Here is an 18,265-nt window from a genome sequence, read left to right as displayed (position 1 = left end):
TGACGAGGAAGAGAGAGGCCCTGCTTGTCGCCAGTGTTGCACTGCGCCAACCAGAGACTCCCCCTTCCTACAGGCACAATAGATCAATGTCTAAATCTGCAACTACTGATAGGCAAATATACGGTGGCAAAGAAGGGAGCACTATTTTTGGCCTTCATGGACCTGTCCTCGGCCTTCGACTGAGTAAACAGGTCAAAGCTGTGGTACAATCTTTTAACTCTAGGCGTAGACAAAAATATTGTCCATTTTTTAGCAGACCTGCACAGTGATTTATCTGCAACGGTGAGGTATGACCAGCAAGGCAATTGTACGGAAGGCATACCCATTTCTAACGGAGTGAGGCAGGGGTGTATCTTGGCGCCCCTGCTCTTTACATTATATATCAACAACTTAGATTCCTCCCTAACTGCCTCCTGTAAAGATATTCCCTGTGCAGGGAAATGCTTGATTCCCACACTTCTATATGCGGATGACGCCGCGCTCTTAGCGAGAACGGCAGTGGGACTCCAGTTATTGTTATACTCTTTTGCGGCCTTTATGAAGTCATTAGACTTAAGTGTAAACTTTTCGAAATCACACAATGGCTATTGGACAGAAATCCCTAAAGGTCAAAACCCTTTATTGCGAGGGTCATATACTATCCAGGGTCTCGTCGTTTCCATATTTAGGAGTAATATTCGATGACCAAGGATCCTGGGGAACCCAAATTACAGCGAAAAAAACAGTTTTGATCAGAGCCACATCGGCTGTGTTGGGTTTTGCCAGGAAGTTAGGAGCTAGGCCAACGAAGGCCCTAATTCAAATATATAGAGCGAAGTGTATATCACTAGCTATGTATGGGGCCGATTTGTGGGGCATTAAAAATACAAAGGCCATCCAGATTGTCGAAGATAGGTTTTTAAGAACCTTCTAACTGTCCCTAAACCAACAGCCAATTACATCGTTCATCAGGAATGTGGAATTGGCTTTGTTGAAGATGCTATTGCCGTGGCACCCCTACAGAAATGGATAACTACATGGCTAAACCCTGATTTAGTGCTAAACCACGACATCTTGAAAGATTGTATGTCACTCGATCGTGGGTTGTGTATACCCTGGCTCAAATACGTCCAGAAGCTGTCAGTTAAGCTGGGTAGACCAGAATTATATAACTCCCCAGAAACACTAGAGAAGGGAGATATAAAATGGTCCACGGAAACATACCTGCGCTTAGCAACCACGGATAGAGAAGAGAGAGATGGAAAAGGTGACAGTAAGGGCCCACCAGCTATGTAAAACAACACTATCAATGGAACCATATTTAGGCTTTGTCACAAACAACAATCACCGTTTTTTATTGATTAGATTTAGACTTAATCAATTTCATTTTCTTCTCGTTGAGCAGAAAGTTTGGAAGAAGGTAGATGACCTTGGGCCCTGTACCTGTGATAGCTTCTCGGGGCAGGACATCATACACTTCATATTTTTTTGTGAGCACCTTACTGTCATTAGGAAGCGTTTTATTTTTCCAATTTTAATTAACAAAGGTTTTATGCAAGTGAGACCAGCCCTTCTCTATTTGCAAATGCTGACAAATGAATGGGAAACTTTTAACATTGCAAATTTTTTATCTGCAGCTGTAAGAACTCTGAGGAAAATAACTTAATATCTTACAATCATGTATATTTTTTAAATTGTGCTAAAATGTAATCAGTTTGTACTATTTTCATGTATTGATTTTATATGTATTTATGAATATTGATTGTGCTTTTATATTAGGGATTTACATTTGTTAACATAAACTGTTTTTTAGAATGCTTTTATGGTTTGCACATAAACCGAATACAGATATTTGACTGACTGACTGACTGACTTCAGTATAAAGCAGCCTCAGAAGATGGACAAGTTTATGTGACTTTAGCATAAAGGACGTCACATAAGTGACCAGGTCCGCATGAAACAATAAGAAGAGAGGAGGACTGTGCTCCTCTGGACACAAGGGCCCTCGTGCATGTTTTTACAAAGTCTTCTTCAGGCCAATGTATCTGCTTGCCTCAGTCACCAGAAGGCAGCAATAGCAAAATATATGGTTTGGGAAATGTGTGTTCCTACTATACTTGACACGCCAGTTTTAAATTTATGAAGGTGAATAATTTGACACTGTCCGTAAAAGGATCAACTTATTCCAAAGCTGACACAAGACACGCCTCTGATGCATTGTAGTGATGTCTCCCTGGAACCATATGTGCCACAAAACTACCTTTTCTACTCAAATGTGCTCACTTTATGTGCCAGCGGGTAAGATCACACAAGGAGTTGTTCACAACGCACAGATGTACCATCGTATATCAGTATGGGGCCAAAGAGAGCACCCTGTCCCGGGTGCATGAGTATACATGTTTGCCAGAAGGTTCATAGACAAGCATAAAATAGCTGGCAGATACATACCTGTCAAAAACAAAATGCGGGTAAAGTCATGGATTTAAGTTGGCAATCCCATTAAGGTGAATGGAGGTTGAGATGGGTTTGAAATCTGGGTGACCCAATTAAGGTCTATGGAGGCATTTTGTTTGTCCGGCAGGTGAATACAAGTAAAGAGAGGATGAAGCCCACCAAATGAGGGTGAGTTGGCAGGTATGTAGATGCCACACTGTAGGGAGATCAACTGGCTTACGGCGCAGAGGGATACCACACAGCAGTCAAGCAGGAGGCGGGACCCACTAGTCTGCGTAGACCCAGTCTGAAGAAGGTGACTGAGGACAAAGAGGCTTCACAGCAGAGCTCATGTAGATGTTAACAATACTGCCAGAGGACACCCACAATACCCACTAGCTCAATGAACGTCTTCACCCCCATCCAACACCCACACAACCCTCTTCACCAGAGCCCTGATGCACTGTATCACACATGAGCACAAACCCTACCAAAGCACTCTAGGCCCCAGGGCCTGGAGCTTACCTTCTCAACATCTGCTTTTGTTACATTGAGATCTGCATCCATCCTTTCGAAATACTGCTGAGCCCGGTCAGCCTCTTTACAATCGCGCTCAAACCTTCGCTTGCTCTGGAGAAAAGAGGAGAAGAGGCCAGTCATTGCTGGGTTAAGATAGCTAGTCTTCACTGCTGGGCGAGCCAGTATATATGACATCACTGTCTGAGAGGAGGTCAATCTTAAATCTACTGGACTTACCTGCAATCCTTCATCCAGTGCTGGCTGCGTCCACCATTTTGAATACACTGCCAAGCGGGAGAGGGAGCTGCACCAGATTTGTTCATTGAAACTGTTACTCAGGACAGTCATGGGAGGATCAAGGGAACCAGAAGTTACTCTTCCAATTCCAACTCTGATCATCAGAAAGTTTGGGAAGAAACAGTGTAAAATGCTCCTACAGGTCCAACAACAAGCTTTGCCTTACCTGATCCTAGGGAGGCATGCCTGTATTAACAGGACAAAGGCTGTGGCTTTTGGGAACATATGCGTCTCCTACGTACATGGCTCCAGGGAACGCTCGTACTTGCAGGAAAAGAGTGTGGCTTTTGGGAACGCGTGCATCTCCTACGTACATGGCTCCAGGGCACGCTGGTATCTACAGGGCAAAGAGTGTAGCTTTTGGGAACGCGTGCGTCTCCTACATACATGGCTCCAGGGAACGCTCGTACTTACAGGAAAAGAGTGTGACTTTTGGGAACGCATGTGTCTCCTACGTACATGGCTCCAAGGCACGCTGGGATCTACAGGACAAAGAGTGTGTCTTTTGCGAACGTGTGCGCCCCTACGTACATGGCTCCAGGGCACACCCGTAATTACAGGGCATAGACTGTGGCTTTTGGAAACGCGTGCATCTCCTACGTCTATGGCTCCAGGGCACACCCGTATTTACAGGGCAAAGATTGTGGCTTTTGGGAAAGCATGCGCCTACTACGTGCATGGCTCCAGTGCATGCTGGTATCTACAGGACAAAGAGTGTGGCTTTTGGGAACACATGAGTCACCTGCGTACATGGCTCCAGGGCACACTGGTATCTACAGGACAAAGAGTGTGGCTTTTGGGAACGCATGCCTCTCCTATGTACATGGCTCCAGGGCACGCTTGTATCTACAGGACAAAGAGTGTGGCTTTTGCGAACGTGCGCGCCCCCTACGTCTATGGCTCCAGGGCACGCCCGTATTTACAGGGCAAAGATTGTGGCTTTTGGGAAAGCATGCGTCTACTACGTGCATGGCTCCACTGCACGCTGGTATCTACAGGACAAAGAGTGTGGCTTTTGGGAAAGCATACGTCTCCTACGTACATGGCTCCAGGGCACACCTGTAATTACTGGGCAAAAACTGTGGCTTTTGGGAACGTGTGCGTCTCCTACGTATGGGGCTCCAGGGCATGCCCGTACTTACAGGACAAAAAGTGTGGCTTTTGGGAACGCATGCATCTCCTACATACAAGGCTCCAGGGCACGCTGGGATCTACAGGACAAAGAGTGTGGCTTTTGGGAATGGGTGCATCTCCTACGTACATGGCTCCAAGGCACAACTGTAATTTCAGGGCAAAGATTGTGGCTTTTGGGAAAGCATGCGTCTTCTACGTGCATGGCTCCAGTGCACGCTGGTATCTACAGGACAAAGAGTGTGGCTTTAGGGAACACGCGCGTCTCCTACGTACATGGCTCCAGTGCACACCCGTAATTACAGTCCATAGACTGTGGCTTTTGGAAACGCGTGCATCTCCTACGTCTATGGCTCCAGGGCACGCCCGTATTTACAGGGCAAAGATTGTGGCTTTTGGGAAAGCATGCGTCTACTACGTGCATTGCTCCAGTGCACGCTGGTATCTACAGGACAAAGAGTGTGGCTTTTGGGAACGCGTGCGTCTCCAACGTACAAGGCTCCAGGGCACGCTTGTATCTATAGGACAAAGAGTGTGGCTTTTGGGAACACGTGCGCCTCCTACGTACTTGGCTCCAGGGCACAACCGTAATTACAAGGCAAAGACTGTGGCTTTTGGGAACGCATGCGTCTCCCACGTATGTGGCTCCAGGGCAAACCCGTACTTACTGGACAAAAAGTGTGGCTTTTGGGAACGCATGCGTCTCCTACATACAAGGCTCCAGGGCACGCTGGTATCTACAGGACAAAGAGTGTGGCTTTTGGGAACACGTGCGTCTCCTACGTACATGGCTCCAGGGCACAACTGTAATTACAGGGCAAAGACTGTGGCTTTTGGGAACGTGTGCCTCTCCTACGTACACGGCTCCAGGGCACGCTGGTATCTACAGGACAAAGAGTGTGGCTTTTGGGAACACGTGCGTCTCCTACGTACATGGCTCCAGGGCACGCTGGTATCTACAGGACAAAGAGTGTGGCTTTTGGGAACGGGTGCGTCTCCTACGTATATGGCCTCAGGACACGCCCGTATCTACAGGGCAAAGACTGTGGCTTTTGGGAAAGCATGTGTCTCCTATGTATATGGCTCCAGGGCACGCCTGTACTTACAAGACAAAGAGTGTGGCTTTTGGGAACGTGTGAGTCTCCTACGTACATGGGTCCAGGGCAAACCCGTAATTACAGGGCAAAACTGCGGCTTCTGGGAACGCATGCGTCTCCTACGTACATGACTTCAGGGCACACCCGTATTTGCAGGGAAAAGACTGTGGATTTTGGGAACGCGTGCGTCTCCTACGCACATGGCTCCAGGGCACGTTTGTATCTACAGGACAAAGAGTGTGGCTTTTGGGAACACATGCCGCGCCTACACACATGGCTCCAGGGCATGCCCGTATTTACAGGGCAAAGACTGTGGATTTTGGAAAAGCATGCGTCTCCTATGTATATGGCTCCAGAGCCCGCCCGTACTTACAGGAAAAAGAGTGTGGTTTTTGGGAAAGCATTTGTCTCCTACGTACATGGCTCCAGGGCACACCCGTATTTACAGGACAAAGAGTGTGGCTTTTGGGAACGCATGTGTCTCCTACTACGTACATGGCTCCAGGGCACGCTTGTATCTACAGGACAAAGAGTGTGGCATTTGGGAAAGCATGTGTATCGTAAAGTCAAGGATTTAAGTTAGCGATCACATTAAGGTGAATAGAGGTTGAGATAGGTTCGAAATCTGGGTGACCCACTGGCTCTAGGGCACGCCGGTAATAACAGGATACAGTGTGGCTTTTCTGGAACGCATGCGTCTTCTACATACATGGCTCGAGGGCACGCTTGTATTAACAGGACAAAAGAACAAGTTACTTACCTTCCGTAACGCTTTTTCTGGTAGATACAGTATCTGCATGTGGATTCCTCACCTTGTGAATATCCCCCTTGCGTCAGCAACATTCGGAAATTCTTTTGTAGCTTTGCGCCGACGTCATAGAGGCACGGCATTGCACGCGACTCCGCTGACTTCACCGACACTGTAATAGGCCCACGCCGGCGTGATGACATCAGTTCCGCCCTTTTTTTCGTGCCTTCGAGGCACACGGACGGACCAATGACAGTAGACATATACACAGTATACGCAGAACAAATATCAAGGTAACACACACAGTGTGAAGCAAATGCAATAAAACATTTGAAATAAACAACTCCTTGACAATCTAATAAATACATTACTGTGACTCTGGTATACAGGAGTGGACAACGGGGAGGCGGGTGGGTCAGTGAGGAATCCACAGGCAGATACTGTATCTACCAGAAAAAGCATTACCGAAGATAAGTAACTTGTTCTTCTGATAGATACATCTGCCAGTGGATTCCTCACCTTGTGAATAGAGTCCCACAGCAGTCCCCACTCCCGGAGGAGGGTGTCCACTTCTCTACACCAGAAAATCTTGGAGGACAGAGCGCGCAAAGTGGCCGTCCCTCCTCACCTCAGTGTCCAAGCAATAATGCTTTGCAAAAGTGTGGAGGGAGGCCCAAGTCGCCGCTCTACAAATGTCCTCAACCGGCACACCTCTTGAAAGTGCAGAAGTCGAAGACTTAGCTCTAGTAGAGTGAGTTCTTATACCCTCTGGAGGATCCTTACCGGCCAAAGAGTAGCAGATCTTTATACAGATCTTTATACAGAGGATGATCCATCTTGAAAGAGTTATTTTATGTACCGCTCTTCCTTTCTTGCAGCCAGCAAACCCAACGAAGAGCTGGTTATCCATTCGATAGTCTTTAGTTCTATCAATATAAAAACTTACCGCCCTCTTGGGGTCCAGACGGTGTAGCCTCTCCTCCTCCTTGGAAGGGTGAGGGGGAGGATAAAAGGTAGGAAGGGTAATAGATTGACCTAGGTGGAAGGGAGACACCTCCTTAGGGAGAAAAGCAGCCCTGGTCCTAAGAACCATTCGATCAGCATGAATGGTCAAGAACGGGGGCTTGGAACTAAGAGCTTGAAGCTCACTTACCCTCCTTGCCGAGGTGATCGCAACCAGGAAGACTGTCTTAAAAGACAAAAGCCTCATGGGACACTTGTGCAAGGGTTCGAAGGGAGAACCCATCAAGTAGGTTAATACAAGATTTAAATCCCACTGAGAAACAATAAAAGGAGTAGGAGGGAACTTATTTGTGAGGCCCTTCAGAAATCTCAAAACTACAGGAGATTTAAAAAGAGACGGCTGGTCCGGCAAACAGAGAAATGCCGACAATGCCGAAAGATAGCCCTTCACCGTAGCAACAGCAAATCCTTGCTACGCCAAAGAAAGAGCAAACTGTAGTATATCAGATAAATGGGCTTTCAAAGGGTCAACAGACTTCTCCCCACACCAAGAGACAAATTTAGCCCATCTGTAAGAATAAATGGACTTAGTGGAGTCACGCCTAGCTGATAATATGACATCCACCACATCGTGTGGGAGAGAAAAGGAGTTCAGGTTGCCCCGTTCAATCTCCAAGCATGAAGGTGTAATGTCTGGAGGTGGGGGGTGTAGAACCTGCCCCTCCATTTGAGAGAGGAGATCTGCCCTGAACGGGAGACGGAGCGGCGGGTGAGAGGAGAGGTGGAGAAGATCCGTGAACCATTGGGATGTGGAAATACGCATCCTGTAAGTCGAGCGACACCATCTAGTCTTCTTCTAGCTGCGCTTGAAGAACCTGTGCAAGGGTGAGCATCTTGAATTTATCTTGTTTCAGATAGAGATTTAAGATCCTGAGATCCAGGATTGGACAAAGCCTGCCATCCTTTTTGAGTATCAGAAAATACCGGGAGTAGCATCCCTGACCCCTTTCCTGCTCTGGGACCACCTCTATCGCACCCTTTCTTAACAGTGTCAGCACTTCCTCCTGTAGAAGTAACAGATGTTCCTCTGTGCAAAAACCTTGGCAAGGAGGGTAATTGGGAGGGAATTCCCGAAAGGGAAGGGCATACCCATTTTCTACGAGATTGAGAACCCAAAGATCTGATGTAACCGATTCCCAATCCCGTAGAAAGTAGGTAAGCCGACCCCCCACCTGACCCACATGATCCTGAATGGCGGATCTAGGGCTGCGTTTCTGTGGCTGGGGGGATGGAGGAGGTAGAGGCTTGACGACCTCGAGGCCGATCCCTTTGTTTGCCCCTATAAGACCTGTACAAGGGGTTCTGCTGCTGCTGCTGCTGCTGCTGCCCTTGCCGATAGTTGCGAAAGGAAGAGCGTCCAAACCCTCTGAACCTCTTGGCTGTAGAACCTCTGATTTGAAGTCCTAAAGATTTGGCAGTAGACCTGCTGTCTTTAAATCTTTCTAAGGCTGTATCAGCCTTTTTGCCAAAGAGACCAGATCCATTGAATGGCAGATCCAGCAAAGCAGCTTGAACATCTGCTGAAAAGTCGGAAGATTTCAGCCAAGCCGATCTCCTTGTGGCAACCGCAGTGCCCATGATACGTGCCACCGAGTCTGCAGTGTCCATTCCACTTTGTATTACTTGACGTGCCGCTGCCTGTGCGTCTGATAACACCTCCTCAAAATCCTTCCTGCTGTCATCAGGAATCTTAGGAGCCAAAGAACGCATTGTATTGTATCCATAAGGGCATGTACATACCTCCCCATAAGGCAGGTGGCATTAGTTGACTTCAATGCCATACTCGCAGAGGAGAAGGTCTTTTTAGCCACCTGATCTTGTTTTTTGGCATCCTTGTCACCAGGCACCTGAGGAAACGCACTCACAGTCTTTTTGGAACAGGCTGCTTGTATGACCAGACTCTCAGGAGAAGGATGAGACGTCAGAAAAGCAGGGTCTTCAGGCGCAACCCTGTACCTTCGCGCCACACTCTTGGAAACCGCCGGTGCCGATAGTGGCTTTTTCCATACCTCCATAATAGGCTCCGTTAAGGCCTCATTAAACGGAAGCAATGGTTCCACCACAGAGCTGGGCGAATGTAAAACGTCCGTTAGAAGATTGGACTTAAACTCCACTGTAGGTAAATGTAATGTAAATGTAAATGTACAGGAATTTATATAGCGCAAATCACCGAGCGGTTTCTAAGCGCTTGCTTAGGGAACCCGTCCTGGTATTCCCCTGTGAGATAACCCCGGCAGGGTATCCGCAAGGTGAAAGCCAGGCATCCCGCCGCGAGGGGCCGTTGTGGAGATTAAGCAAGCTATTGCCCAGAGTTGCAGAGTGTGACCCCGTGAATCGAGTAGGCACCGGAGCGAGAATTGTCGAGTCCATGGACATTTTAGGACTCAAGACCCCGCCGAGCCGGGAATTGAACCCTGGTCCCGGGCTGACCTCTGCTTCCAGGTCTGCCTCCTCTAACCAGTGAGCCACACTTCTCCAGGTAAAGTCAATTGCAGAAGTTCCGCTGCCTTCCTCATCACCACATGATAAGACTGGACGTCCTTTGAAGGCGCATCAGAACCGGATGGTAACTCCCACTCTGGAGAAAAATCCAGGCCACTAGCATCAGCTAGATCCTCAAAACAGTCATCCTCCAGTTCACCTTCCTACATATCAGGATGTGACTCCATATATCTGCGCTCCTCCATAAGGCGCTGTGCCTCCCTCCTGGACCTCTCCTTAACACGCCTCGCCGCCGGATCCACCAACGACTCCGACGGAGCCGGAACCGACGTCTGCATCGAATCCGATGGTCCAGTGGGTTGCCCTCGAGGTCGATCTGGAGCGGGCGACGCCGGTACCGGCGTCGACGACCTCGGCGGAGCTGGGTATTGCCATGGCGGCGTCGGAGCCGGCATGAACGGCATGAATGGAGCCGGAGCATAGGAGTGAGGGACTCCTAAATTGAAGGCAAGAGGACCCATAGGACCCGAAGGTGCGCCAGAGGGGTACCACGCCCTTGAAAAGACGGCATACATAGCGTTTAATAACGCTGATGGGTCCTGGCCTGGGGCTGGGAAAGGTGGCTGAAGACCCTCAGGCTGGTCTTGTGGAGGGTTCGGATTCGGCTCTTCGACAGGTGCAGAATCCTCATCCACATGAACTTCTTCCTCCTCTCGGGCCGGGGACGGCGCCGGAGACGGATTCGAAGCCCGAGTCGGCGACTGTGCTTGCGACTCCGAAAGCGAAGCCTCACCTTCCTGATCCGAGACATCCATCGTGACCACCTTGGAACGTACCTTCTTCGGTGACCTCGAGACAGACTCCTTACCGGAATGACGCCGGGACTCATGTCTCTTCTTCTTATGTCTCCTCCTCGACTTCGAAGCATGGTCTGAAGCGGACTTCGAAGACGACTCCTCTCGAGATCTGGATCTTGACTTCGATCTTGACCTCGACCTCGCCCTTCTCGAGCGAGATCTCGAAGATTTTCTTCCCTTGTCACCCTTCAGCTTCGCCACCAGAAGTTTGGTCTCTCTTTCCGCAGGGCCTTCGGGTTCATCTTCCGACAAGATGAACATCCATCCACATCATGGTCAGAGCTTAAACACCATATAGAGTCCTCGTGCGGGTCCGTGATGGACATCATTTTCCGGCACTCCCTGCAGCGCTTGAAACCGGTCTTCTTTGTCGACATCGTGTTGAAACAAAGAAGCAGAAAAGCGAATATAAAGGCAACAAAGTCACTAAATAGCTACTGAGATTCCGTGACGCTGAAAAAAGGGAACTGATGTCATCACGCCGGCGTGGGCCTATTATAGTGTCGGTGACGTCAGCGGAGTCGCGTGCGATGCCGTGCCTCTATGACGTCGTCCACGTCGGCGCGAAGCTACAAAAGAATTTCCGAATGTTGCGGACGCAAGGGGGATATTCACATGGTGAGGAATCCACTGGCAGATGTATCTATCAGAAACTGTGGCTTTTGGGAACGCATGCATCTCTTACCAACATGGCTCTAGGGCAAGCCTGTATTATCAGGACAAAGAGTGTGGTTTTTGGGAAAGCATGTGTCTCCTATGTACATGGCCCCAGGGCACGCTGGTATCTACAGGACAAAGGCTGTGGCTTTTGGGAACACGTGTGTCACCTACATACACAGCTCTAGGGCACACCCGTATTTACAGGGCAAAGACTGGCTTTTGGGAACGTGTGAGTCTCCTACGTACATGGCTCCAGGGCACGCCCGTATTTACAGGGCAAAGATTGTGGCTTTTGGGAAAGCATGCATCTACTACGTGCAAGGCTCCATGGCACGCTTGTATCTACAGGACAAAGAGTGTGGCTTTTGGGAACACGTGCGTATCCTACGTACTTGGCTCCAGGGCACAACCGTAATTACAGGGCAAAGACTGTGGCTTTTGGGAACGCATGCGTCTCCTACGTATGTGGCTCCAGGGCATGCCCGTACTTACAGGACAAAAAGAACAAGTTACTTACCTTCGGTAACGATATATCTGTAAGAAACAGTAGTTAGTATTAGATTCCTTACCTTAGAATATCCCCAGGCGTCAGTCTGGATCCGGAAACTTTTGCGTAGCAGTACCCCTGCGCGTCGGTAGGCGTCGTCTGCAGGCGTCCCCTGCGGCTCCGCGTCCGTCGTCGGCGTCGTGATGACGTCGCTGGAGTATATAGACGCCGCCTCCCCGCACTGACATCAGTTCTTTGCACACAGCTTTTCCGCGCCAGAACACGCAGAGCCATGTGAGAACCAACACTGGTGCAATTTGAAACTAGGGCCCTGAAAGGGATGTCCTTAACCCTAGGTATCAGTTCGCAGAACGGGGAGGATGGGAGGGGCGATAAGGAATCTAATACTAACTACTGTTTCTTACAGATATATCGTTACCGAAGGTAAGTAACTTGTTCATCTGAAAGAAACAGGTTAGTATTAGATTCCTTACCTTAGAATAGATACCCCAGCAATACCAACCCCGGTGGTGGGTCTGCGAACCAATACAATCCTACACCAGAAAGTCCTGGAGGACCTAACGGCCAAAGAAGCCATCCCTCCGGACTTGACTGTCCAGGCAGTAGTGCCTCGCAAAGGTGTGCAGCGAGGCCCACGTAGCCGCCTGGCAAATGTCCTGCAAAGGGACTCCCCGGCCCAGGGCAGTAGTAGCCGCCGTGGCCCGAGTGGAATGGGCTCTCAGCCCAACAGGAGGCTCCTTCCGAGCCAAAGAGTAGCACGCTTTGATGCACAGGACGACCCACCGAGAGATGGTTCGTTTCTGTACCGCCCTTCCCTTCTTCTCACCCACGTAGCCAACAAACAGTTGGTCATCCACCCGGAACTGGCGTGTGCGATCCATATAAAATGAAAGCGCACGTTTTGGGTCCAGACGATGGAGCCGCTCTTCATCCTTTGAAGGATGCGGAGGCGGGAAGAAGGAGGGTAAGGTGATGGACTGCCCGATGTGAAAAGCAGAAACTACTTTGGGCAGGAAAGAAGGTCTAGTTCTCAGAACCACCTTGTCTGGATGAATGGACATGAAAGGAGGTTTGACAGAAAGAGCCTGGAGCTCACTCACTCTCCTGGCAGAGGTGATGGCAACCAGGAAGGCCGTCTTTAAAGTCAGGAGACGGAGATGACAGGAATGAAGTGGCTCAAAGGGAGCGCACATCAAAAAGGTCAGAACCAGGTTCAAGTCCCACTGAGGCATCACGAACGGAACAGGTGGATACATGTGCGTGATGCCCTTCAAGAATCTCGTTACAATAGGGGACTTGAACAAAGATGGCTGATCAGGTAGCCTTAGGAAGGCGGAAAGGGCAGAAAGGTAGCCCTTGATAGTGCCCAGAGCAGAGCCCTGCTGGGCAAGAGAGAGAAGAAAGAGGAGAACCTCGGAGAGAGGGGCAGAAAGGGGATCCACAGCCTTTGCTGTGCACCATGTCACAAATCTGTTCCACCGGCAGGCGTATACCGACTTTGTGGAGGGACGCCTGGCTGCCAGAATCACATCACAGACTTCAGGAGGCAAGTCAAATGGCCTCAACTGTCGCCGCTCAATCTCCACGCATGGAGGTGGAGACTGGACAGGTTCGGGTGGAGGACCGTCCCCTGCTGCTGCGACAGAAGGTCCTCCTGAAGGGGCAGGCGGATCGAGGGACCGACTGACATGCTGAGTAGCTCGGGATACCAGTACCTTCGAGCCCAGTCCGGAGCCACAAGGATAACTTGGGCCCGGTCGCGCCTGATCTTCAGCACTCTGGGCAGAAGTGGTATAGGCGGAAAGGCGTACAACAGACCGCAGCTCCACTCGCGCCGAAAGGCGTCGCCGTGCGAGTGCCGTCTTGGAAACTCCAACGCGCAGAACTGATGACATTGCGCGTTCTCTTCTGTGGCGAATAGATCTAACCAAGGCTCTCCCCAATGCAGAAAGAGGCCTTTCGCCACGTCCGAGTTCAGACGCCATTCGTGATCCACCGAGCACCGACGGCTGAGTTCGTCCGCCCTGGCGTTCAGAGAACCTGCCAGGTGAACCATCAGAGTCACGCCCTGACGTTCCAGCCATTGCCAGAGACGCAGGGCCTCCTGGCAAAGGGTCCACGACCCCACTCCGCCCTGCTTGTTGCAGTACCACATGGCGGTGGTGTTGTCCGTGAACACCTGCACTACACTCCCGTTGACAAAGGGGAGGAATGCCTTCAGTGCTAGGCGAATCGCCCGCAGCTCCAACATGTTGATATGGAGCCGGGACTCCGCCGGAGACCAGATGCCTCTGATCTCCGCCTCTCCCAAGTGGCCTCCCCAGCCCTGGAGGGACGCGTCCGTCACAACTACGTGCTCCGGTTGGGGAAGGGAGAGGGATCTGCCTCTGACCCAATCGCGGTCCATAACCCACCACTGCAACTGTCTCGCAGTGCCCTCCGAGATCAGGACATGGTCGGATAGGTTGCCTTGATGCTGGGCCCACTGAAACTTCAGGTCCCACTGCAGAGCCCGCATCCGCCACCGGGCGTGATGCACCAGAAGGATGCAGGAAGCCATCAGCCCCAGCAGCCGCAGCGTCAACTTGACCGAAACCCGGGATAACGGCTCAAAGATGGGAATCAAAGCCTGTATATCCCGGACCTGCCGTTCCGGAGGATAAACCCAAAACTGCGCCGAGTCGAGAACCGCTCCGATGAAAAGGAGCTTTTGAGAGGGACACAGGTGTGATTTCGGCACATTGATGGAAAACCCCAGCTCGTGCAGGAGGTCTGCCGTCATCTGAAGGTGGTGGACGACTGTCTGGGGCGAGCCCGCCTTCAACAACCAGTCGTCGAGGTAGGGGAAGACTGAAACCCCCAACCGGCGCAGATGAGCTGCGACACCGCCATCACTTTCGTGAACACCCGTGGGGCGCTGGTAAGGCCGAATGGGAGCACGATGAACTGAAAGTGCTCGTGGCCTACCGTGAACCGCAGGTAACGCCGGTGGGCCGGCAGGACGTGGATGTGAAAATACGCATCCTGCAAGTCCAACGCTACCATCCAGTCTTGCGGGTCTAGAGCAGCCAAGACCTGAGCCAAAGTCAACATCTTGAACTTCTCCCTCCGGAGGAAGCCGTTGACGTTCCGTAGATCCAAGATAGGACGCAGGCCCCCCTTGTCCTTCTTGGGTACCAGAAAGTAGTGGGAATAGCAACCACACCCTACTTCTGGCCCAGGAACGCGCTCGATGGCCCCCTTGGCCAAGAGGGCCGTAACTTCCTCCTGCAGAAGTGTCAAGTGGTCCCCCGACACACGGTGGTTCTGCGGTGGCATGGCTGGAGGAGTGGTCTCGAAGGGGAGGGAGTAGCCCCTTCGGACGAGCTGCAGCACCCACCTGTCCGATGTGATAGTGCGCCAGCGGGAGTGGTGATGGCGAACCCTGCCACCCACCGGCGTCACATGGGCCTGAAAGCTCGGACTAGGAGGATTTGGAGGCTGATGCTGCGGGGGAGGTGTGGCCTGACCGCGCCGTTGTCCCCGACCGCCTCCACGGCGGAATCCACGGCCGCCACCGCGTTGAGAAGTGTTCTGCGGTGCGTGGCTGGCAGCACGTGTGGGACCGCCCCTTCCTTGGCCACGAAAGGAGCGAAACGAACCCGTTTGCTGGCACTGGGTCGAGAGACCCAAGGACTTGGCCGTGACCCTGGAGTCCTTGAAGCGCTCAAGCGCGTGGTCCGCTTTGTCGCCAAACAGGCGACTGCCATCGAACGGCATGTCCATCAAAGTATTTTGGACATCCGCCGAAAAGTTGGCGGATCTCAGCCAGGCGTGGCGACGAATCGCCACCGTCGTGGACATCGCTCTGCCCAGCGAGTCGGTCGTATCAAGACCACACCTGATGGAATATCTCGCCGCGTCTCGGCCTTCAATCATAGCCTGACCGAGCTTGTCCCGTACCTCCTGCGGGCATTGCGGCAGACACTCCGCGACCGTATCCCACAGAGAGTGGGTGTAGCGGCCCAAGAGGCATGCGGTGTTGCAAGACCGCAGTCCCAGGCTCAGGGACGAGAAGACCTTCTTTCCATACTGGTCGTACCTCTTAGATTCCCGGTCGGGCGGGGCCGACGGGAATGCAGTTTGGGAAGTCGAGGCCTGGATCACCAGACTCTCAGGGGTGGGATGGGTGGACAGGAACTTAGGGTCGTCCGGACACGGACGGTGGCGTCTGGCCACGTTCCTATCAACAGGCGAACCTGAAGTGGGCCTGGACCACGTGCCCAAAAGAACGTCTGTCAAGGCTTCATTGAACGGCAGCAGAGGCTCCTGTGGGCATGACTGCGGTTTGAAGACCTCGGTGAGGATGTTAGGCCTCACTTTCGCGACGGGGAGCTCAAGGCGTAAAGCCTTGGCAGCCCTCAACACCACTGAAGAAGCAGCCCCAGCCTCCGAAGCCACAGTAGGAGGCGAGACAAAACCAGGGTTAGGAGAATCATCCAGACCACTGGCCTCACCCAAGTCACCTGTCCAGTCCACGTCGTACTGACACTCGCGTGACAGAGGGTCCTCAGACCCCTCCCAACCCTCTCCATAATCTACATCCTCACCATATTCTGAGTCAACGATGTAGACCGGCTCCTCGGGGTCAATGGGCCCCATCGGCGCCGGACTCGGCGTCGGGCGACGCCGGTCCGACTCCGCGTCCGGAGTAGGAGAGGGAATGGGGGTGGCGCCGCCCGGCGCCGGAGCCCCGACGCCGGCCGGAGGCGGCACCATGGGTTGCCCCGATGGAATCGGCGCCGGAGAGGCCGGCGGACCAGCCGGCGTCGACCCTGAAGGACCCAGCGGCGCCGGGGCAGGAGCACCCGACGCGTCGGGGCAGGAGCGCCCGAACCGCTCGGGCCCCCGGACGGGACCACCGGGCCCGCAGGCGCCGAAGGCCCCGCCGGAGGAGACAGCGCCCTCATGGCCATGAGGAACTCCTCTATCTCCTCGCGCAACGCGCCTTGCCCAGGGACCGACGGGCATGGAGCAGGCAGCGTCGGCGACCCCCGCGGGGGTGGGGCTACCCGAACCCCCGGCCGCATCGCGCGAGCGTCGGGGGGAGTCGGGGGTGCGATGACGACGCCCCGACTTCTTGTGTTTCTTACCTGAGGAACCGGAGGAATGGTGACGACTTCCGGAGCGCTCGTGGCGGCTCCGCGACCGTTCTCTCGACCGCTCCCTCGACCTCCGGCCGGACCGGGACCGCTCTCGACGCGGGGCCGACACCCGGAGCTCGAGTAGCTTGCGGGACCGCTCCCGTCTAGCCTTACTCGTTAAGGCCCGGCAGTCGACGCAGGACTCCACGTCGTGGTCCGGGCCCAGGCACCGGAGGCAGAGTCGATGGTGGTCGGTGACCGACATCGTGCGGTCACACCCGTCACAATTCTTAAAACCGGGCATCCTACCGGCACCTTAAGAGTTAGATAGTAATCAAAAAACTTTGGTCAAAAGACCGGAGTACTGCTCTTCGGATCTGCGCTAACTGGCGCGGAAAAAAGAAGAACTGACGTCAGCGCGCGGAGGCGGCGTCTATATACTCCAGCGACGTCATCACGGCGCACGACGCCGACGACGGACGCGGAGCCGCAGGGGACGCCTGCAGAAAACGCCTACCGACGCGCAGGGGTACTGCTACGCAAAAGTTTCCGGATCCAGACTGACGCCTGGGGATATTCTAAGGTAAGGAATCTAATACTAACCTGTTTCTTTCAGATGTGTGGCTTTTGGGAACGCATGCATCTCCTACATACAAGGCTCCAGGGCAAGCTGGGATCTACAGGACAAAGAGTGTGGCTTTTGCGAACGTGTGCGCCCCCTACGTACATGGCTCCAGGGCACACCCGTAATTACAGGGCAAAGATTGTGGCTTTTGGGAAAGCATGCACCTACTACATACATGGCTCCAGGGCACACCTGTAATTACAGGGCAAAAACTGTGGCTTTTGGGAACGTGTGCGTCTCCTACGTACATGGCTCCAGGGCACGCTGGTATCTACAGGACAAAGAGTGGGGCTTTTGGAAACGCATGTGTCTCCTACGTACATGGCACCAGGGCACGCCAGTATTTACAGGGCAAAGATTGTGGCTTTTGGGAAAGCATGCGTCTACTACGTGCATGGCTCCAGTGCACGCTGGTATCTACAGGACAAAGAGTGTGGCTTTTGGGAAAGTATGTGTCTCCTACGTACATGGCTCCAGGGCACGTTGGTATCTACAGGACAAAGAGTGTGGCTTTTGGGAACACGCGCATCTCCTACGTACATGGCTCCAGTGCACACCCGTAATTACAGTCCATAGACTGTGGCTTTTGGAAACGCGTGCATCTCCTACGTATGTGGCTCCAGGGCACGCCCGTACTTACAGGACAAAAAGTGTGGCTTTTGGGAACGCATGCGTCTCCTACATACAAGGCTCCAGGGCACGCTGGTATCTACAGGACAAAGAGTGTGGCTTTTGGGAATGGGTGCATCTCCTACGTACATGGCTCCAAGGCACAATTGTAATTACAGGGCAAAGACTGTGGCTTTTGGGAACGTGTGCCTCT

General features: G+C 52.4%; 1 protein-coding gene across 17 annotated transcripts in view; it reads right to left on the bottom strand.

Moving 5' to 3' along the window:
* Positions 1-18,265, bottom strand: part of FNBP1 (formin binding protein 1) — an 878,539-nt gene that overhangs the window by 399,502 nt on the left and 460,772 nt on the right. For all 17 annotated transcript variants that reach the window (XM_078646220.1, XM_078646221.1, XM_078646222.1 and 14 more), the window contains one exon: positions 2,938-3,042. In XM_078646220.1, coding sequence (XP_078502346.1) covers positions 2,938-3,042 — 105 coding nt within the window. The remainder of the gene's footprint in view (positions 1-2,937; positions 3,043-18,265) is intronic.

This window comes from Lissotriton helveticus, chromosome 5_1 (genome assembly GCF_964261635.1).
Source record: "Lissotriton helveticus chromosome 5_1, aLisHel1.1, whole genome shotgun sequence".
Classification (NCBI taxonomy): domain Eukaryota; kingdom Metazoa; phylum Chordata; class Amphibia; order Caudata; family Salamandridae; genus Lissotriton; species Lissotriton helveticus.
This window is presented reverse-complemented; position numbering and strand designations above follow the sequence as displayed.